At 40.4% G+C, this 22,836-nt stretch overlaps 1 protein-coding gene across 1 annotated transcript in view; it reads right to left on the bottom strand.

Moving 5' to 3' along the window:
* Positions 1 to 22,836, bottom strand: part of gas7a (growth arrest-specific 7a) — a 34,428-nt gene that overhangs the window by 2,259 nt on the left and 9,333 nt on the right. The window contains exons 4-12 of the mRNA XM_080043183.1: positions 22,076 to 22,164; positions 18,996 to 19,058; positions 13,307 to 13,396; positions 11,184 to 11,299; positions 9,600 to 9,674; positions 8,583 to 8,661; positions 5,169 to 5,300; positions 2,919 to 3,042; positions 34 to 113 (exon numbers count right to left, since the gene is read on the bottom strand). Of these exons, the coding sequence (XP_079899309.1) occupies positions 34 to 113; positions 2,919 to 3,042; positions 5,169 to 5,300; positions 8,583 to 8,661; positions 9,600 to 9,674; positions 11,184 to 11,299; positions 13,307 to 13,396; positions 18,996 to 19,058; positions 22,076 to 22,164 (848 nt within the window). The remainder of the gene's footprint in view (positions 1 to 33; positions 114 to 2,918; positions 3,043 to 5,168; positions 5,301 to 8,582; positions 8,662 to 9,599; positions 9,675 to 11,183; positions 11,300 to 13,306; positions 13,397 to 18,995; positions 19,059 to 22,075; positions 22,165 to 22,836) is intronic.

Below are 22,836 nucleotides of genomic sequence, written 5' to 3'. Positions count from 1 at the left end.
TTAGAGCTGAACAAACAATTGGTGAAGCCTTACCATGCTGGTTGTGACCATTTCTTCAAACCACTTGCACTGAGTTTGGTTGTACAGATCCAAACTACGCATCAGGTCGTCTCCTGGAGAATAAAGACAAGGAAAACAATGGTTCTGCTGTCAGTCCACAAGACAACATTTCAAATCATCCTCTTCAGCTCTGCAGACCTGATATTAGCAGTAGTGAAGTGTAGTACACTGAATAACCAGTAGAGGGCACTCAGGAATCATTCTTAAGACATACATTGATCTTTCCTCCCCTTCCTTTCCAGGTAAACACACTTATCTTCAAATGTTTGAAGGTAGAAGATAATCCATTTTCTTCTTCTGAATAAGCTCTTTAAACCTTCCTTGGATTAGCTCAACAATGCATAATCACAAAAGCTGAAAACAGCGTTATGTCTGGACACTTTAGTATGTGTCTCTCACAGCCATGCAAATATATGATGATTTTATAGAATATGATGCATTAGCCAACAGCATATGGAAAATGCAACATACACAAACACTAGATACAGTAGAATAGGAACACACTTTACTGGCATAAGGACTTTTACCTTTGAGGATAATTATATAACTTAACTTATTACTGTTTGAACGCAGGACTTCTGCTTGTAGTGATGTATCGGAGTGTTGTATTTACAGCTCCGGGAAAAATAAAGATACCAGTCTGGATTTTTCTTGAATCTTCATCTCTACATTACTTAATGGAAATGCTCTTAATGACAGAAAATGTATTGGAATATGTTAGAAATGTTGTCAGTAGTTTATATTGTAAAACTAAAATGTTCATTTTACTCAAACATATGCCTATAAACAGTAAAACGAGAGACACTGAACATTTGGAGTGGTCTCTTAATTTTTTCCAGAGCTATATATACTAAAGTAAAAAGTTAGAATACTTTTTCCTCTATAAAGTTCTATAATTCTATTTTAATAAACAGTTTTTTCTACATAAAAACTAATCATTTTGACCGCCTGTCCCTGAAAGCTTAAATAGGATTTTTTTTTCGCACTGCGCTGCAGGTTTTCTGGGACAAACATGAAACAGATCTCTTACTATATTTAAATTAAAAGCCCAAAACCTGAACATGCTCTCATTTGCTTTGAATTTCCTGCACCTTCAAGTTGAATCACGGTTTCATTTGGCCAGTTTGCAGCTGCTACCATGACCTCGTTTCAGGTAGAAATACTTTTAACTTTAGGGACAAATTGCTCTGACAGCTTCAGCTTGGTGGCTCGGTTTCTAGAGCAACACACAAATCTCAACCAAGCTCTTACAAACAATATTTATTTATCCACTATATTACATGAAACTGATTCAGACCAATACATTTGATATATTCGATTCTGAGTCTTCTAATCTAGTCTAGGAACTGAGCTTTTCCGAAATGGGTCATTCTGCAAAATGTACTTCTTCTTTTGGTACTATAAAGCTATAGTGCGTAACTTCTGTTGCCCCCATGAAGAATTCTAAGTAATTACAACAACACTGTCGGTGCATCTACATGAGGTACGCACGTATTCCTTCTGCTGTACGTAGCCTACACGTTCTTTCTTAGCAGTAGAATCAACAGCTGAAACATTTTGTGGGCGCTTCTTGAGCTGTCGTGTCGGGGGATGACAGCAGTTTGTAAACGCTGCCATACTGGGAAATACAGAGAGAGTTTTGTGGAGCTGATAGGCTTAATCCTTTGTGTCAACGTGTTTGTCTACGTCTTGAATGTGACCGACATTAATTTATATGAAAAATGTATCCACTATGCTTTCACCATGTAAAAAATATATTTTTTACACTGTAGTATTGCTTCTACTTAACCAAAGCATCCAAACGCTTCTTCCCACACTGAACAAAAACCTATTATTTAAAAAATATGACCATTCATGAACCACTGCAGCATATTCCATCTCTCTGTAACCTCCAACCATGAAGAAGAACTATCCAACAGTGAAACAGAACGCTCTCTGAAGTTCATTAAGATTCTGTCAGTGGCTCACAGCCGAATGTATAAAAACACATCCGCGAGCATCGGGCTGTGACGCCACTCGGCCGGGCCCTGAGGTGGTGGCTGCATTGATCATCACACCAGCGTCACATCGCTCTCCAAATGAGAACTATTGATTGGTTCTGCAGTGTGTGACTAATCTACTGAGAGAGAGAGAGAGAGAGAGAGAGAGAGAGAGAGAGAGAGAGAGAGAGAGAGAGAGAAAGAGAGAGAGAGAGAGAGAGACAGAGAGAGAGAGATAAAGAGAAAGACAGAGGGAGATAGAGAGAGAGATAGGAGGGAGAAAAAGAGAGAGAGAGAGAAAAGAGTACAAGAGAGATACGTTCCTGTATTGAAAGCCTGTGCTGTAGCGGAACAGTGGCCGCGGCGCGAACAATTACAACATGAACCCATCTTCTTCTTCTCTTATTGAAATGTCAAACAGTGGAGCTAAGCTGCAATTTACACTAAACTAGATAATTACATTTTACATCCACTTCAAGAGGAGATCAATACAGTGTCACACCTCTACAGTCTGTAGAAGGAACGTTATACAACCATGAATTAGTTTAAATAAAAGGCACACAGATCCGCTTGACTATCAAGATTATTAAAAACGTGAAAATCGAAAGGTTAACGTTATTGTTTCTTTCATGTTCCTCACAGAAAAAAAAACCTTAAAAGCGGATAGTTAAATATAAGTGTAAAAACTCTACAAAGACTGTTGTTATCTTGTAAGTATCTTATCTGTGTGTGGAATTCCTCCTCTGCTAGTTTCGGCTTCTGGTTTTCATCTAGTCAGCGTAACTCCCCGAGCTTAAGGATGTCACCATAATTTGAAGTAAATGTAAATCTAGAGTGTAAAGGTCTCTCTTATCTGATCTGTGTGAAGCGAAGTCTGACCTGCTTGTGTGGATTTCCTCCGGGCCTTTTTGATGTCTTCCTCCGTCTTGTTGTTGAGTTTGACCTCCAGCTGATGGGTCTTCGTTTCCAGGTCCTTCTGTCTGTCGGCCAGAGCTTTACGGGCCTGTGTCCCAAAACACACACATTTAAAGCTATAGTGAGTAACTTCTGTCGCCCAACCCAACCCATGAGGAATTCTGAGTAATTACAACAACACTATCGTCGCATCTACATGAGGTAAAGACTTCAGTGATTGGTATGGATTTTTTTCCTTCTGCTGTACGTCCACGTTTTGTCTTATCAGTCGAATCAAAAACTTAAATATTTCTTGGGCTCTTCTTGGGATTTTTCTGACCTCATACACCAGTGTAGGGAGCTGACACCAGTTTGTAAATGCTGCCATACTGAGAAGTACAGAGATAGTTTTGTGGAGCTCATATTTCTGATCAACTTTGTGTCGAATTGGCTTGAATTTATTACTATAAAAGTTACGCACTATAGCTTTAAGCACAGAAACAATGAGTCATTCAGAGTAATCCTCAGATTCACTGCGTCTAGTTACATGAGTCATTACAGCCTTTTCATGTTGAGGCTATTGACATCTGCGCTCCAATCCCCGTCTCATCCTCTAATCTGTTCTTAATCCATATTACTGGGTCTTTCTTTCTTTTTCTTCAACTCTCCAAGGTCACGTTGTAAACAGTGTTTGAAAGGCAAATATACAGTAACAGTGATGGGTAAGCCGAGAAAATCCTCTTGCTCAAGAAATGCCAAAAAACAAAAATGTGTGGGATGGAGTTGTCCTAAACCCACTGATAAGGTCCCTTAGAGAATTTGAGCCAAATGTTCGTTTTTTGTTTTTGGCAGGAAAATGATTTTCATACTTGGGATAAATTGTGATGTAACAGATATAATAAAATAAGAATGGAAACTATGTCAATGCAGCTTGAAAATGCTTTAAAAAATGCCCAAACTAGACTAAAACTTTTCAGATCTTCAAAGACAAGGTATTGGCACTTTATCTATTGGATATGCATGTTTGCTTGCATATGATGTAAATTTACAGTTAGGGGAGAAATACACCATTACAATATTGTGTGTGTCTGGATCATAATTGGGTCTTAACTGATTAAGGATCTATCAGCACGCATACCGTTATGGAAAAACTAACATACAATACTAAAGGAAACTGAATAAAACAAATAGAAAAAAATATTTTTTTTAAACAAAATGTTGATAATAAAATGAGAATATGGTATAAGAATTTTTATTGGAATAGCCCAACAGAAATGTTTGATATTTCTGTACATTGTAAATAATGTTACATCTCTATTTACCTTTGAAGACCTTTGTTTACTTGCCTATCGCCTACATATGACAGTGTACTGTGTTTGCTGCCAAGACTCAGCATTGCATTTGTAATGTTTGTTACATCTGCAAAACTCCATTAAAAATGTTGTTTAAGAAAAAATGTTTGGGGAGTTTTTCCTGAAATCGAGGGACAGATGGTGTGATACGCTCCACAGATTGTAACGACCCCCCGAGGCAAGTTTTAATTGGTTTTATCTGGTTGTATGAATAAAATTGACTTGTTTTAATCGGGTCAGATAGAAATGTCAAAACCAGAATGTTAAACCAACTCATGGGGCTGACTCTATAGCTTAATTACCATCTCAAAGCAACAGTTGTCATTTCTGCCGACACAAAATCGACAGTAGCTGGCTAGAAACGAGAAGCCTGTTTGGGATGGCCTGTCTGAATCACTGACACATGGCTTATAAATCATTTATGTTGTTATATATAATTGGAATGGTGAATGTGCACAGGCTGTGGCTTGCGGGCATAGCACAGTAACACAGTAAGTAAGTACAATACTTGTGTGGGGAGAAATCCACGATAACTATCAGCTTTTTCATAATTGTTTTAGAATTTTGTGCATAACAAAAACTGATACATTTGTTATGCATCGACACAGAAATAAGGATATTTTTGCGTCATCCTTATAATGCTGCCACCAAATATAAAAAGTTGTGTAGTGGGGTCTTCCAAAGCTGTTTTATTGTAATATATGGAAACACTGGTGTACATTTTCTTGTGCCAACTTTTGTAAATGTTTGCACTATTTTAGGAGGCAAACAATGGCCCAGATTGGAGTGATCATCTTGTACTGTTCTACATATGCATTAGTGTGCTGTATCTTGAACCTATAAGCTAACAATCTACCGGCAGATCATAAAACACTCTCGTTACCTTCTCCACGCCGGCGTAGCGACTGGCCAGCTGCTTCCGGAGGTCGGCGATGTCGTGGTCGTACTTCTTCAGGTCTTTCTTAAAGTGTTCCGCCCTGAAGGTCAGCAACGGCTTCTCTACCTCAGTGTGGAGCTGTGGAGATAACACAAGTCACTCAGACGTTAATGGATTAACAGGTGTGGCAGGTGATAAAGGCAGATAAAAAGCAGATAAAAAGCAGTTTTTAAGCGATATATACACACAAACTGCAGCCTTGTTTAAGCCATATTACATGAGAGGCTGTGCTTTAACGTCTCTGAGAACGACAATGCAACCATTTTATTTAGAATCCATCACCATAGCTCTACTGCAATGTTTACAGTTGACACATTTGTACAAACGAGTTAAGAGAGTAATGTATCATCCCAAAGGTAATTTATTTGCCAAGTTGCTCCAAAATTACACAAATGAAAACAGATACAAATTCATACTTAACAAAAGTGTTAAGTGTAAAGTAAATGCAAAGAGAGAACAGATAGCCTGTGATGGTGACAAGTCATATTGCGCAGTAAATAGTATTGCAAATGAGAGTTATAATATCTCATAATTCATAATATTAAACAGGAGACAGTTATATAAGGATATTAAATGATGGCATTAACCTAATACGAACCTAATATTGCATATGACAGTGACCATTATATTGAAAGATGATGCTGATGTTGAGAGTAATACTGCAAACACAGCGAAAGTTCCTTTACCGCTTCTGTGTGCAAGAAAATGTGAAGAACTGCAGTTTAAGGTGCCGGTCCAGTGGAGAAACATGATAGAGTGCCCTGTAGGTGCACTAACTTGAAAATAAAATCAATGAAAAGGAAAGTAAAATCAATCAATATATGGGTAGTTAAGCTAAGGTACACACCAGCGGCTACAAAACATCCCCTAAATATAAATGTTTTAAATAGTTTTGCAGACAAAAGTACCAAACACAACTTTTACTGTCCCATTACTTTGAGTGTTGCAAAATTACGTTGGCCAAGACGGGCTCAGACTGTCACAAATGAGCAAGTTGTGCTGTGGCTTTTGCAGTTGTGTTGACCCTTCTGGGCCACCGAACTAAATACTCTATTAGGTTGTATACATCCCCTTCAAGCCCTGTAAACTCAAATGCAAAAAAATCCTGTAAACTATGTAGTTTGGGCCATAAGTTGCATGATAGAAAAGCATCTGAAAAGAGTTAAAGGCATATTTATCAATCCAGATTAATGATATTGTCATTTAAGTTTGATAAACTTTAAGAGAAATTTGATATGGCCACGCCCCCACACAGTCCTGTCAAACGGTCACAGAGTAAAAAAGCTTGTTTGATAATATTCATTTTCTTTTTTTGTTAAAGCTTACCCAACTTTGATATCATATACAGTATTGATGTTTTACTATTTTATACAAGGTTTCCAGAGGCTTTGACTAAGCTCCGATGGGCAAAACAGTGATTTTCAATTCATCGTTCATTAGTTTTCCATTACCACTTGTAACAGCAGTTTTACCGTGTGTTTTTAAATCAATAATCTTCTTGACACAGTGCATTTTACTTTATAATAACCGAGGTAAAGTCCAGCAGCTTCTCAGGGCTTACTGCTTTATAACCCATCGCCGTGACAGCAGACAATTACATTTTTAGTGCCACTTTTACACTTTGCTTCACCAAACAGTCGTCCCATAATATATTAATGGCCGTGTGTATGGGCATGTCAGCACTGTTTGATCTCCATACAGACTTCTTATCTGGAGCAAATGCAAAAGCTTGAAGGTACAGTGTATGTGAAATATAGCTCATTTGAAACTCGGAGAAGAGAACCGAGACTTTCTGGAGGTTTGATAAGACTTCTCATTTCTACAGGAGAGTATAAGGACCACGGGATGGAAACACAATGAGAGGAGGAGGTTTTTTTCATTATGCACAGAAAAAAGACGACATACAATAACGAGAATAAAGGCAACATACATGTCGTGAATAAACTTGACAGGTAAAGTTGGAAAGATAAGAGAAGAGAGGTTTGAAGTTAAACGTTATTAAAACACAAACGATGCATCTTTGCTATCGTCATAAGACAGACAATGGGCTAAACATTTTTTTTTGCTGTTGCCTAAACCAGACGTCCTGTAAGCTCCAGTAATAACATTGCTCTTGGAGGGCTGTGAGACGAGAGCACAGTCTAATAAGCGCAACACCAACGTAAAAAAATAGACAATACCTTCACTCTTATACAGTGGAGTGTAGTTATTAGTCGAGCTTAGAGGATGTAGCAAAGATGCATTGTTTGTGTTATAATAAGGTTTTGCTTATTCATTGATCCCGAAAGTTGGAATTTGTCGATATCTTTTTAATTTTACTGCATTCTGGAACTGTCACGGTTTAATCTCGACATTATATTTGGGCTTTATTCTGTATTTTGTCTATAAATGCATAATTAATGCCTGTGTCCTTAATTCTCTTCGTTACATTTCCCTCCATCTGACCTAACATTACCTCCTCCCCAGTGAGTCAGCACGCTCACCCCGCATGGCCCTGGGTCGCCTCTCGTCAGAAACACGTAACTAATTAATTAGACAACAAAGAGATAAGAAGAAGAAGAAGCTCTGAGGCAGCCATTGATGTTATTTAAAGGGCTGTGTGTGTGTGTGTCTTTAATGCCAGTGTTTGGTTTCTGCTCCACTGGTGATAGCGTTGCAGACAGACAGGTCATTATTCATCCACTGTCTGCGCTGACAGGCTTTGGAGGTAAACAAGACTCAGTCACCTCAGGATGAGCTTAGATCAAACATCCATCACTTCGGCTTGATTGAAAACATAAAACACTTGACCTGAAGGGGCAGACGACTGGCTGAAAACAAATATGGGACCGGACAAGAATGAGAAAAGACTACAAGAGATATGTGATCGAGAGAGAGATGAAAGGAAGACTCTGGCTTTTGTTTACTTTTTTTGCTGTTGATCGATTGATAGTTTTCTTGAGAAAATGTCAAAAACTAGTGAAAAGAGCTTCGTAATTCTGCTGTATTTGACCATCAGTCTGAAAACCGATTTTTCAGGTCTTTTTTTTTCTCGCAAATGTTTTTCTTCAAAATGTCAGAGAATATTCAATAGTTTTTCCTAGTACATTTCAGACTTTCATCTCAGAAATGTACAAGTTTTACTGGACCTTTACCCCCATCCCCTGGCAGTCTGGTTTACTTTCCCCCCTTTTACAATGGCCCTAATACACCATAAAGAGCATATAGCATAGCAGAAATGTTTTGCTTTTCTTCCTTGAAAAATGACCTAAATAATTGAAGGAGGATGAATATTCAAGTCAATTAATGAATCCATGGTTTATAGCGCTATATGACTCGAGATGGTCACAATGAATGCGCTCCTTTTCCAGATGTTTTTACCTTGTTGGAAAACTTTAGGTGAACTTCTGCCTCATCGTGAAGACTCTTCTTCAGCTGAGTCCAGGCTTCTCCCAGAGTTCTGACAAGAAATGGATGACACATTAAAGTTGTGTTGCTAGTGGTGACAGGGCCTCTTACTATAATCCTACTAATTAAGGTCATTAATTAAGCTCTTGGCCTTTAACTCAATGCTCATTTACTAGCATTGTGAGCAGCAAGCTATAGTTAGCCGGACATGCTAACGTTTGCAGCTTACATTAACACAGGAAAAACACAGTATATTATACTTAAATGTACAGTGTCTACGCTAATAAAGACATATTTTTTTTTGTTCAAGCAATTATACACTTATTGAAACACTGATTAATATTATATTCTATTTCTATCAAGTCTGTTCTGGAAAAACGCCTACAAATTCTACACACTGTACCTTTAAATCAGATTTTGAAAGCAGGATTTTTTTGCCATCCTGTTATTGCTCCTTTTACTTTAGTACTTCTTCCAGCACTGGGTTTATGAAACAAAACTGTTCTTTAAATCGTTGAATTCCCGGAGCTGGAAAGAGAAACCAAACTCTAGCCAAGCCCGGTCCCATCCGTCTGCTGATTTCATAAGATCTGCTCAAAATATTTCTGTGTCAGTTTGCCGACAGAAAACATCCTCTCTTTGATCTATGCACATTCAAAAAGTAGTGTGGGGAATATAAGTCTATTTTAAATCCTATCTCCTGACACAGTCCTTTTTAATTGCCTAACCTTTGTACCGTATTGGCAGAGGGAGATTTTCTTTTTCTCTGTCTTTACACACACACACACACACACACACACACACACACACACACACACACACACACACACACACACACACACACACACACACACACACACACACACACACACACACACACACACACACACACACACACACACACACACACACACACACACACACACACACACACACACACACACACACACACACACACACGCACGCTATCTATCTGTTTACTGCACTCACCCTTCCTCTTGAGCTGCCAGCTGACTCAGAGAAAGCTTGGAGAGGTTCTTGGCATATTCTTCTTCAATCTTTATCCTGGAAAAAAACAAAGAATTGAGATGTGAAACTCTGAGCTGCCTGGATCAAGGGACTGACAGAAAATGCTTCAGTGAGGTTAGTTTGAGGAGACAAAAATGCGTTAACACATATCATTTGAAACCCCCAAGATGAACACGTGCAGGTCCTGTGTTTGTGACTTCTAATGCTCCCACCTTTCATGCCATGTTGAAAAAAAGGATGTGTTGCTTAAAGGAATACTTCACCCACACAGAACCGGCGTTCTATCATTATAAAATGAATGAGGTTTTTCTTCCCTTAGTCTTTCCTCAGTATTGTAGGGTTAGACAGTGTGACCATAAAACACTCTTTCTGCCTTTTTCTCAGGCTAGGATGAACCGATTTATAAAATCTTTGCACATTTATATTACATAGGATCTCAGAGTTCAATACACCTTCATATTCCCACCGGTGAAGTATGTCTTTAATCAATTTAAAAATGAATTATCATAGCTTTGAATGTGGAGTCAGCGAATCTGGAGAAAGCATGTCAAATGTCAAAATCACTTTATTTTCTTACAAAACAACACATTTTCAAAGAGACTGTATATTTCCGTCAACCTTCGAGAGTTTGAAATTAGTTTGGTTAAACTTTTTTCCCAGAGTCGCTACCCAACCATGGTCAAGTAGCCATGTCTGTGCCCTTTGTGGAATTAAATTCCTCCACCGGTCTCACATTTACCATCCACACCTGAGTAAATCTGTCACCAATTGAATGTCAGTAGGCCCGTATTCTTTGGCCCAAATGTTCCGATATTCGCAGCGCGGAGCAACACGATAAAAGGTCACTAGCTCTGCAGACAAAATCCACTTGAAAAGGATTTGGGGAGATGGTGAGAATTCTCGTTAACTTCTCACGACTCGGACCAGTGATTAAGAAGAGCTGAGAGGCGTGACAACGGATGTGAAAGTTTGAGCTAAACTTCTAATTGGGCACATAGTTTTTTTGTTTTTTTAAATTCCTGTTTAAGATTCTTTAAGAGCAGAGCTATCTATACACTGTGTCCTCAGTGGCTTTGTGAAGACATACAGCCCCTTTAATTGCTGTGTTCATTCTGTCAGAAAGTTCCTTAAAGTGAGCTTCCTATGGAGATAAGCCATGACTTTGTACCTTGTCGTTTTGTGATGTGATGTGTGTGATCTGAATCTGCCAAGTGAAACGCCATTATAACGGTCCATTAAATGTAATGGAGTAAGTAACATCAATTGGAAATTCTTAAGTTCAATAAAAGTCAAATTTCAATAAAACTTTCAAAAAAAAAATGATCTCACGTGGGTCTAATAATGTGCGCTGGAAAAAAATCTAGTGCTGTTAATACTCAGCCTAGGCTCTGTAAACTGATTAAGACAAAAAGTGATATAGACAACAAGCATTCTCCAGAATCCACCTTTTAAATTAATCATCTATTATTTAAATGAATCCACTCATTAAACTGGAATGCTTTGTTGTTTGCTGTGAACGGCCTCATATGAACGGAAACTTTTTACCTCTCGTGGATAAACTCGGACATCTCCTTCTGCATCTGTTTTCCCTTCAGCTGCTTCTGGAGAGGGACCTCGAACCCTGCCACAGAGGTGGTGCCCTGGGGGTCTTTCTTGTCCGTCTGAGGAGAGGAGAAGAATACTCTTTATTTTTATATATCACCTTTTAAAACACAGTTACACAAAAAAGAGCATCATTCAAAAAGCTCCGGTAGATACAGAAAAAAACAAACGGGAGCCTATCAATGCCAGCCTATAGGGTCTGTAAATCGGCATGTTGCTAATGGGCCCCCTTTGTTTACGTCCCAGTTTACAGAGCCAAGGCTATGTATTTACAACTGTTTTTTTTAGCGCACACAGTACAGACAGGTAGCAGATCATGAGGAGATATTCACTGATTTGGGCAAAAAGTGATTCTGCCATCAAGCGTTCTCCAGAATCAGACTTCACCTTTAGAGACGGTAACATCTAGTGGATTTTTTAAATCTTCTGCATAACATAACTCAATCATGTGGTTTCGAGATGAAACAATCAGGTAAAGTTAACACATCATGAATAACAACTGAGTGTTGTTTTACTTAACAACTGTGTTTCATCCACAAAACCAAATATGATAATAAGAATAGAACATCCCATTTGGTGCCGTGGAAATGTGGGAACACTGGGATGAAGCCAAACAAAACAACAGCCAAGAGTTGACGGACAGAGCGTCCAGTAACACCTCTTTGTTGTGTTCTGGTAGAGAGTGTGTGTAGGAGTTTGTGAGAATGTGTGACTCACAGCATGTCAGGGAGGACATGCATTTTGGTGTGTGTGTGTGTGTGTGTGTGTGTGTCAGTTGCTGATGGGCGTGTGTGTGTGAAGAGGATGTCTTGTTTGTGACAGGTGTGACAGGAGTGCCAGCTTTATTTAACACATCAAGTCTTGAGTGGTAGCAAACATCAGACAGGTAGGGCTGGCCTGAAGAACTCCAATATTCTACTATGGATGTCTTAGCTTGGTTTTCGAGGCTCAATTCAGTGTTCAAATTTTTGTTTTTTATTATTATTTTTTGCAACACAACTCGTCTTTTACATCAATAAAAGTGGAGTCGGTGATTCTGGATAACGCTTGTAATAATAATTTTTGTCAAAATCAAGGAATATCTCCTCACAATCCTCCACCTGCACATACTGTGTGTGCATTAAAAACAGATCTGGTGTTAAGACACATCCTAGGCTCTGTATGTTAACAAAGGGGGCCCACTGTAGTTAGCAACATGCCTGTTTACAGAGCCTATGCTGTGTATTAACAGTGGATTTTTTCAGCACACACACACAGTACAGAGAGGAAGCGAAACAGCTTAAGCAGCCAAAGACTGTATGAAAAAACACTATCACTTTAGTCCGAATGTGCCGCTAGAATCAACAAAAACTGAAAGCTTCTCAGCTACTTTAACATTGGGATTAATAATGCTGTTTTTCACTGTGTTTATATTTGTTTATTTTGAGAAGGAGAATTTGAGGTCTCGTTTATAAGCCTGTAATATGGTATTCTGGAAAAGCCATACAAACAGGGGTGTCGGATTTCAGTCAATTGTGCACTCTGAGTGGTTCCTCAATACAAATCTAATTTAGGAAGGAAATGCATGGGAAGTGAACATCCCAGGGGACACCAGGGAATCGTTTAAAGCCCCATGATCTCTGTGTACGCAGAAAAAACGGTCGATGAGCTGAAAGCCAACCACTCTAACATGAAAAAGAAAAAACTTCTGTTAAACGACAAAGAGAGTGGAGTGTGTCACATATTGACTTCTGTCTCTCAGAGCACAGTCGTGTCTTAGTCACATAATGTTTGGCTTTTCAACTGCACTGGACATTAAAGGTCAACAAAATGTGTTAGTTCTATTAATGACGATAATCAGTAATCAGTAATTTTGGACAAATATGACTATAGTGTCCACCGTACTATGTGGAGTTACCTATGTATATCAACAGTAGCAACATAGCCAGCTTGGCGTCGGACTTGCAGCCCACTCTTTCACTGTTGTACTATTAGATCTACTTTGAAACAGTTTTTTAAGATGCAAAAGTTACACATTGTTGCTTTAAGAGAGAGTCGGGAAGCGTATTTGTTTGAGCTGAACTCACCCAGAAGTAGTCGCAGTAGCTCCATTCGTTTGGCTTGAGGAGCTGCTGCTCCGGACCTTCTCCAGGAAGAGGGAAAGTCACACAGTTGATCTAAAGAAATACAGAAAAGAAAAAAAAGGGATATTTTTATTTTCATTTCCTTTATTTCAATATGCAAGTAAATAGGAACAAGTTACCTATTTAAAATGGCGGCCTGATAAGCCATACAAAGCCACCAAGGAGAAGGGTAAGAAGGCTAGGAGAGTAAATACATCCTACATAAATTACAAATCAAAGTAACAACAAACATAGGCAATGGAAGACAGACAGTAGGCAAAAAACACGACATGAGGAGCGCACAAGTAGATGGGTGATATAAGGAATGAAGAAACCCTACAAGATGTGTCATTTGGAAATTACAATGAGGAAAAGCAATTGCAGGAATCCGTGAAAATCCCTGAGATGGCATTTTTGAGGGGGAAATGGAAATCAGTTTGTCCAAATGTAAGGTATTTTTGCAGATCATTCAAGTAGCGGCGGCAGACGATTGAACATGATGCAAATATCAGACCTGTGAGTCTAATGAGTCGTGGAGTCGAAATGGTGTTTCACCTTAAAGCTATAGTGTGTAACTTCTGTCGCCTCCATGAGGAACAACAACACTGTCGGCGCATTTACAGTACATGAGGTAAAGCCTTCAGTGATCGTGCATCTTCTGCGCTACGTTTCTTAGCAGTTGAATCAACAACTGACATTCATTTTATTGGGCGCTTTCGTGGGATTATTTTTTAAATCAACTTTGTGTCAAAGTTACGCACGATAGCTTTAAGAGAGCGAGGTTAAAGGCCAGGGTTTGGTTAGCATCAGGCAGATGAGAGGGGGAAAAAGGTCAGACGTGAGTAACATAGGAATGTGGTGATGTCGGGCATCAAGAAGGACGGTGACCCATAGGTCTTAAGGGAGAGAGATAGGGAGAGAGAGAGAGATAAAGAAAGAGAGAGAGAGAAGAGAGAGAGATAGAGATAGAAATAGAGAGAGAGAGATAGGGAGTGAGGAGAGAGAGAGAGAGTGAGGAGAGAGAGATAGAGAGACTACCCCTGTCCACTAACTAACTCACTAGCTACACTAGAGTCTGTGGCTTTGCAGATAAACACACTCAGCCTGAATACAGACTTGAGTCCTCAGCTTCTCCAGTTTCTCCTGGGGCAGCAATTATGTAACGTTCCCCTTCTGCACTGAGAGATACAGTCTGTGCCATGCCAACCTCTGCCCTGCACCATATGGGATTAGGGTGTGTGTGTGTGTGTGTGTGTGTGTGTGTGTGTGTGTGTGTGTGTGTGTGTGTGTGGAGGGGGGGATGCAGTGGCAGTATGCAGCAAAAGAAGTATTTAGACACTCTCCTAACTGTGCTATATGTAAAAATAGCGGACAGTCTTTTTGAGGAAGTTTTAGAGTTTTGCTGTACGTCCAGGTTTTTTCTCAGCAGTACAATCAACAACTGAAACATTTCGTGGGGACTTCTTGGGATTTCATTCATGTGAAAATGTTACGCACTACAGCTTTAACTTCTTTGTTCGCTGCACCACTCCATCTAAGAGGGCCTCCAAATGAGCAGAAACCAGAAAAAATAAACACATGAGTAATACTCTCTCTGTGTTATATAATCACAAAATAATCCAGGAGGAAAACATTAATATGGTTATGTTATGTGCAGACAGACAGAGAGGGACTGGCAACAAGAATCCACATGAATAAACAAATGACCTCACACAGGCCTATACACACTCATGCAATGTAAATGTAACTATGGTGTGTGTGTGTGTGTGTGTGCCGGCTGGTCAATTTGTTCATTTTCAGGCCTCGGGCATCGCACTGATTGTCACGGGGCGCCAGAATTTCCATTACACCGGCTCCACATCTATCATAGCTGTTGTTTATCTGACGCTCCCATCCAGCGGAAAATGAAACCATTCATCTCAAAGGAAGTGCTGTCGGAGCGCCGGTTTACGCACTCCCTTTATGGTCGCTTAGTGGGCTCGGGAATTGAATATTAATATAGATTATACCTTCATGGCATGGTAGCGTAATAACTCCTTGAAATGGGGGGGATGCTTGAAGTATCAGCTGTTATGGCCATATTTCATCCCTTTGCAGTGTGTGAACAAGTTTGAACAACAAAATAAAATAAAAAGCTGCGAGGGACATCATAAAGAGTGCCGATTTGGGGGCATTTTGTACCGGCTTTGTCAGCGTTCACAAACACACGCTCTCAAGAGAGTACTATAGGCAGGCAGGCAGGGCTTGTTTCACTACACATTTTACTGTTCCTACTCATTTATTTATATATTTTTGGAGGCTTTCGCTGAATAGAGGGAAATTCATGGCAGAGTGGAAGGAGAAATGGCCCGTGAGAGGAATAGAGAATAATGGGTTGGCACTCAAACAAACCAGTGGAACTCTGAATCTATCCGAGCTTCAGCAAATGAGACTTTGGGATATAGAATGCTCTGCTGCTGTTGTTGCTTAGCGACAAATGACTTTTGCCGTAACCCACCCAACCCCTCCTCCTTCCTCTTTACACACACACACACACACACACACACACACACACACACACACACACACACACACACACACACACACACACACACACACACACACACACACACACACACACACACACACACACACACACACACACACACACACACACACACACACACACACACACACACACACACACACACACACACACACACACACACACACACACACACACACACACACACACACACACACTGTCATAACAAAACAATCTCGGACTGCCTCAATATTCCCACTGATGCCTTTCCTACTGTATGCCTTCTCTTCTCCAATGGCCATTCAAAATATCCTTGCCAACAAAGCCAGATGAAACCCATAATAAGCTATCACCTCCCCCAACTCCAAGCACCTACACACACACACACACACACACACACACACACACACACACACACACACACACACACACACACACACACACACACACACACACACACACACACACACACACACACACACACACACACACACACACACACACACACAGAGCAACAAGTCAACCGCGCATGTCGCGAATCCATGTTTAACAGCCTGAAAATCATCTTGATTCGGTCCCACGCTCACTGAAGGTGAAAACAAGGTTACAGCATTGCTACTATCTCACACACACACACACACACACACTCTCTCTCTCTCTCTCCCCCTCTCTCTCGTTGACGCGTGAACGGCGTGTCCATTTTGCCAACAGTCATGGATGCGTGCGTCTCCATGACAACTGTAGATGGGTTGTGTAATGTGTGAGGTGCACCATGGTGAAACAGAAAGACACCTTTGTGGCCTGACGTCAGATAGACGGCTACACATTCACATTCACTCAATATCACCTGCGAGGTTTGAATTTATTTTACCGTCAAATGCAGCAGAAACATTTACATATTCGCTGCACCTGTGACTCTTCTCTGCAACTGTGTTCTAATTAAATGTGTAGTGTGTAAAAGGGAATGGATGCTTTCCAGAACTGCCTTGGTAGAAATGGAATATAATATTCCTTCGTATGATTTACGTAGTGTATTATTGCTTGACCTTTTATATATTGTGGGTGTCCGCTGGAAATGCACCTGTTGGAATACCAAGAAGAAGTTCTATAGAATAAATAACTAAATAGTATACATCTTCACCTCATCATTTGATATTGTGGAAAGACTTGAGGCAGTGGTGGATGATGCCATCTTTAGTAATTAGCTTCTAGTCCTCGAAGGCCACTGTAGCTTTAGTAAATTCTCCCAAAGGGAGGGGTTAACAATGGAGCCTTGACAATCTAGATTTGTAACCAATAGATATGCAATCGTTTTGAAAATACAGCAAAAAAAGACACTGCTTAAGAGACTTAAGTGGATGGTCATGAAACCAAATGGCACCATGCCTACAAAACATCCACAAGTGTTCAAAGCCTTTAACAGAAGAGGAACACAAAAACAGTATGTCTTCAGTGAATATATCTGAATGGCTTCCCCCGCCTTCTCCCATGCCAGCGTTTTCCATTTCAACAGCCATTAATCAGTTGCTTTTGCTTGTGTCACCATGGAAACTGGCCTTGCTGCAAACCTCTCTCTCTCTCTTTCACACACACGCACACACACACACACACACACACACACAGGTCTACTGCTGTTTTTTCCACAATAGCAGACTGAAGGCTCCCGTGGCTGCAGCAGGTCAGCGAGCACACCGGGCGCAAGAAATTCAGCCAATCTTTTTACTAGATACAAAAACACCTATTGTACACACACACACACACACACACACACACACACACACACACACACACACACACACACACACACACACACACACACACACACACACACACACACACACACACACACACACACACACACACACACACACACACACACACACACACACACACACACACACACACACACACACACACACACACACACACACACACACACACACACACACACACACACACACACACACACACACACACACACACACACACTCCTTATTACAAGGGATTACATAACCCAAGCTACTGTCTGAGCATCTCAAGTGGCGTTTACATTCATAGCTAACATTTAATTCCACTCTTCTGCATTCAGTAATGACTACAATATGAAATACATTTGGTAGTTCTTCAAAAATCACACTTTGGGAACGCTGCTGGATGGCAAACAGCAAGCGCACCATGACCTGCAATGCCCCAGTACAAATGTGAGTGTGAGTGTGGAGAAAGAAAATACACAGCGACAAATCCACACACACACACACACACACACACAGAGATATCAAAATCACTTTCCTTATCTGTCTGAGAGAAGGGAGCGATTCTAAAAATACCAACCGACGAACTGAGGCTTTGTTAAATCACTCACTTCAGTGTAATTTGAATATAACGAGGCGAGGACACACATCATAGTGCTATAAGAGCTCTTACTTATTCGCTGAGAGGCATTCAATCAATATAATGGATGGGGATCAGTCATAACATGCTGTCCAGGAGTCTTGTGGTGTACAATATGTATGCAGGGAACCCCATGCTATGCCACTAGAGCGTGGACACTGCATGCATTAGGATTTGAGCTCGCAGACAAAAGAAGTGAAAAAACGTACAAATGAATGGATGCTATATTTCGAACATGATGAAAATAGTATAGTAAAAAATAACAAATAAACTGTTTTAACATGATAAGTCCGAAAAGGAATAGTACTAAGCCTAAGCTTATTTAATCCTACCACTTATCCACAACTCAGTAGCCTAATTCATATTTATCAGATATGATATGATATAAATATGAAGCCAATGTTACATTATTTACAAACTTACAGAATTATTACATTTACGCGATGTATGTGAGATGAGATGGGAAGTAGGAGACACATTTTAGAGGATGAGAGATGAACAAAAGCAGATAGATAGATAGATAGATAGATAGATAGATAGATAGATAGATAGATAGATAGATAGATAGATAGATAGATAGATAGATAGATAGATAGATAGATAGATAGATAGATAGATAGATAGATAGATAGATAGATAGCTTAGTAGGAATACATTGGATCTTAGGCACCATACAGTCTAAATGGTGGCTAAACAAACACCTCTTATAATAATAGGTCCATGGTATATTATACTCACAGTGATCTTGGTTTCCTTGACCTCTCTGATCTGTCTCTTGGCCGGGGACACGGCTCCGGGGGGCTGTGGGGTGAGACAGGATGGGTCGTCAAAACTCTCCTCTGTGTCAAAGCTGGCCTCCATCATCAACATCCACTCAGTCGCTCTCCACACACCTCCTGCCTGCCTGCTGCTTCTCTATTCTGGGGAAAGTCTTACACACTCTCTCTCTCCCCCCCTCTCTCTCTATCTATCTCACACACTGTCTCTCTCTCACACACACTCTCTCTTCTATTTCACACACAATCTCCCTCTCTCACTCCGTTTCTCCTATCTCTCTCCTCTCTCTCACTCTGTGTTCTCTCTCTAGCTCTCTATTCTCTCTCTCTTTCTCTTCTCTCTCTCTCTCTCTATCTACGTATTCTCTCTCTTCCACTATGATGCTGTCTTCAGTCTCAAAAGCTGTGGAGCGAATGTATGAGAATTGCGTTGCAGGGAAGTAGGGGAGGGTGTGTGTACGGATGGGGAGGTGGTGGTGGTGGTGGTGTGTGTGTGTGTGTGTGTGTGTGTGTGTGTGTGTGTGTGTGTGTGTGTGTGTGTGTGTTGTGTGTGTGTGTCTAGCCTCCAGTTAAGGTTTTAAGGTTGAAGGTTTCGTAGAGATGGATGCTGTCTACGAGGGTCTCCTGAGAACGCTTGTTGTTAAAATCACTTTGTCAAAATTTGTGAATCTCCTCACGATTTCTTACCTGTACGTACTGCATGTGTGTGGTGAAAAAAAACATCCTGTGTTAATACACACCCTAGGATCTGTAAACTGGCATGTAAACAAAAAGGGGCCCAACATGCCCATTTACAGAGCCTAGGCTGTGTATTAACACTGGTATGGACAGGTAGCGGATTGTGAGGAGATATTCACTGATTTTGACATAAAGTAATTTTGACAACAAGCTTTCTCGAGAATCCCTGACTCCACCTTTAGCGCCAAATTTGTATGGTCACCCACATTTGTCGTGAGCAACATTGTCTATTGTAGTCTTTTACTGTTATTTTTCTTAGGGATTGATTGTGTTTGTAATATGTTTAAATTTGAATGTTTCACTCCAACCTGCCAAAGGGATCATTGATGTAAATTAGCAGGTGGCTATAATCTGGTGGCTAAATGCTCATTAACATCGTAAATATGAAAAAAAAGCAAGAGTAAAAAGACAAGGAGACAGATGTATTAACATGTTTCCTTTCCCAGGGAGAGATACAGTGAGGGAGGAGCAGCATCAGTAGCTGTGGGGCTTGGGGGCTTTGGTGGAAATGTTTGAATGATGATCGTTAAAAAGACAAATTACAATTGTGTGGTAAACTGCAGGAGGGAGGGAGGGATGGGGGAGGAGAGAGAGAGAGACAGAGAGAGAGAGAGAGAGAGAGACAGAGAGAGAGAGAGAGAGACAGAGAGAGAGAGAGAGAGAGAGAGAGAGAGAGAGAGTAGCTAATGAGACGCCGCACCCTCCTGTGATTGTGTGTTTACATGTTGGGAGAAATGTGTTTGCCAAAGGGTTTGGAAAGGTGCGCTGACGAGGCAAATACAGGGACTAAATGTCAACATATCACACGCACACTGAAACATGTGAGTATGGCACGCTGTTGTAACACTTAAAGGTGGAGTCTGCGATTCTGGAGAATGCTTGTTGTCAAAAATCAGAGAATATCTCCTCACGATACACTACTTGTCCATACTGTGTGTGAGTTGAAAATAAATCTAGCCTAGGCTCTGTAAATGGCATGTAAACAACGGGAATTTAAATGAAGGGGGGCCGCCATAGCTAGCAACATGCTGTTAACAGAGCCCGAATCGCTGACACCTTTGAATGTTACAACGGCTTGCCAATGCCATATGTGAGAGTGTGAACAGCATTTTCCAAGTTCTACGCCTCTAGTTTACGGTATTAGACATATCTACATACAAGACATCTTTATCATCTTTCTTATAAGACCGCATTCCACCCTAGACTTCAAATTCATCGTAACAACACCACCATAGGCTCAACACATAGCAACGACGAAAGCAGCATAACAACCACGTTTCTCACCTTCGCTGCACACAACATGGCGAGCATACGGGGGAGGCTCTCACCACCGCAATCTCAGTCCAGGTTTAGTGATCCGTGGGCCCCCTAGCGATATACCAGCGTGAGATTCGACCGACTTGGCTGGTTCCTTCCTGATTTCAATAGCTGACAAATTTTGAGTGATAAGTGTGAGTCCAAAATCTCAGTCGCCCATATGGCACCAACTGTCTGTCCATCTTCTGCACTGTACACAGGGCGACATTGCCTCATCCGACTCTGAATTAGTCACGTGGGTTGTTGGGTTGGCAAGTGAATGGAAGTTGGCCCAAGTTCACAAGAGCAGCGGGATTCATTGCACTGAATCAGTGATATCAGATGTGGCTTAGAGGGAAGAAAGCACCAAGTGTGGCTGTGTGTAATTTAGCATGACAGAGACGTTTCTCAATTGTTCTTTTAGCTTATCGTTTATGAATTATAATGACAAATGTACTCAAGTTTCAAGAGTCCAAGGCCACTGGAAATGGGCTCGTTTTGTCTGGCCAACATTTCATATCCTAATTTACAACCGTTTCCTGTTTTACACTATGACAATGATTGCTCTAAAACTCAACCATGAAGGTAATGGCTCCCTTTGTTTATTAAAGTAGCTACAAGGAACTTTCAGTTTTTGTTGATTCTAGTGCCCCCTTTGGACATAAGATGTAGTATACTTACTCCAGTGCATGCTCTTTGCTAGCACTTGCAGACGATGTGTGAATTTGTATAGGAAGCGAGTGAAAGAAAGACCGCAGGATGCATGGCAATGAGGTATGGACAGGTAGCGGATCGTGAGGAGGTATTCACTGATTTTGACGAAAAGTGATTTTGACAACAAGCTTTCTCCAGAATCACTGACTCCACCTTTAACGGGCGATCAACAAATCGATTCATCTACCTACTATTTCCTATTCTATAACCATTCCATCAACATTTGAGGCTTCATACAATCAGCTGACAGTTTGTACTGCTGATTAGCCTCTTTTAGCTTAGCACCCACAGTACCTGTTTGCTCAGTGAAGGTTTCCTCATAGCAACTCCAGAGACCTCGGGAGGCTGACTGGTCTTTGTCCTGCTACCATGACATCCGTTCACTGGAGACAGACAAGATTATATAAGACACATTATGTTGATGAAAACTGACAGCTGGAGTCTCCTATTTTTTTGTACAATAAGTTCACAAAAAATGAGCAGATGGAGAATGTCAGAGATTGAAACAAAGATCAGATTTGACAGATTTTGATATCCAAATCCAAGCTGTGGATTCATTTTCAGAGCAGACAAACAGTGATGTGTCCTCCCTCACACCAAACCAATTATATTTATTATCATGTTCAGCTTTTGTTACATTTCCAAGACACAGCCGGCAAAAATATTGTTTTTTCAATCATTGATTAATTTTGAGATCTACAACTAGTGTTTGAATATAAGGTCTAAAATGTACACTTAGGTGTTCATCATACTAAACCTTGTCTGTTTGTGTCTGTATATTTCTCCTGTACAACAATCTTTGATGGCCATTATCTAAAAAAAAAAATTCTTTACAATACTCTGACCAAGCATATCAATTTCTAAAGCACTTTACATCAACTACATTTTTCATCGTTCTTAACAATATACTGAAGGTTATTACATAAGGATCTCTTCATATGTTGTTTATTGTATGATTTATGGAGCATTTAGTTCTCAAATGTACCCTACTAACCTGCATTGTCTCGCATTAACACCAAATTGAGACTCTTTCTAGTCCCTGAATTAATCTTATT

The sequence above is a fragment of the Ammodytes marinus genome, assembly GCF_949987685.1.
Source record: "Ammodytes marinus genome assembly, chromosome: 16".
NCBI lineage: Eukaryota > Metazoa > Chordata > Actinopteri > Uranoscopiformes > Ammodytidae > Ammodytes > Ammodytes marinus.
Note: the sequence above shows the minus strand (reverse complement) of the source record. Positions and strands in the feature narration are given on the sequence as shown.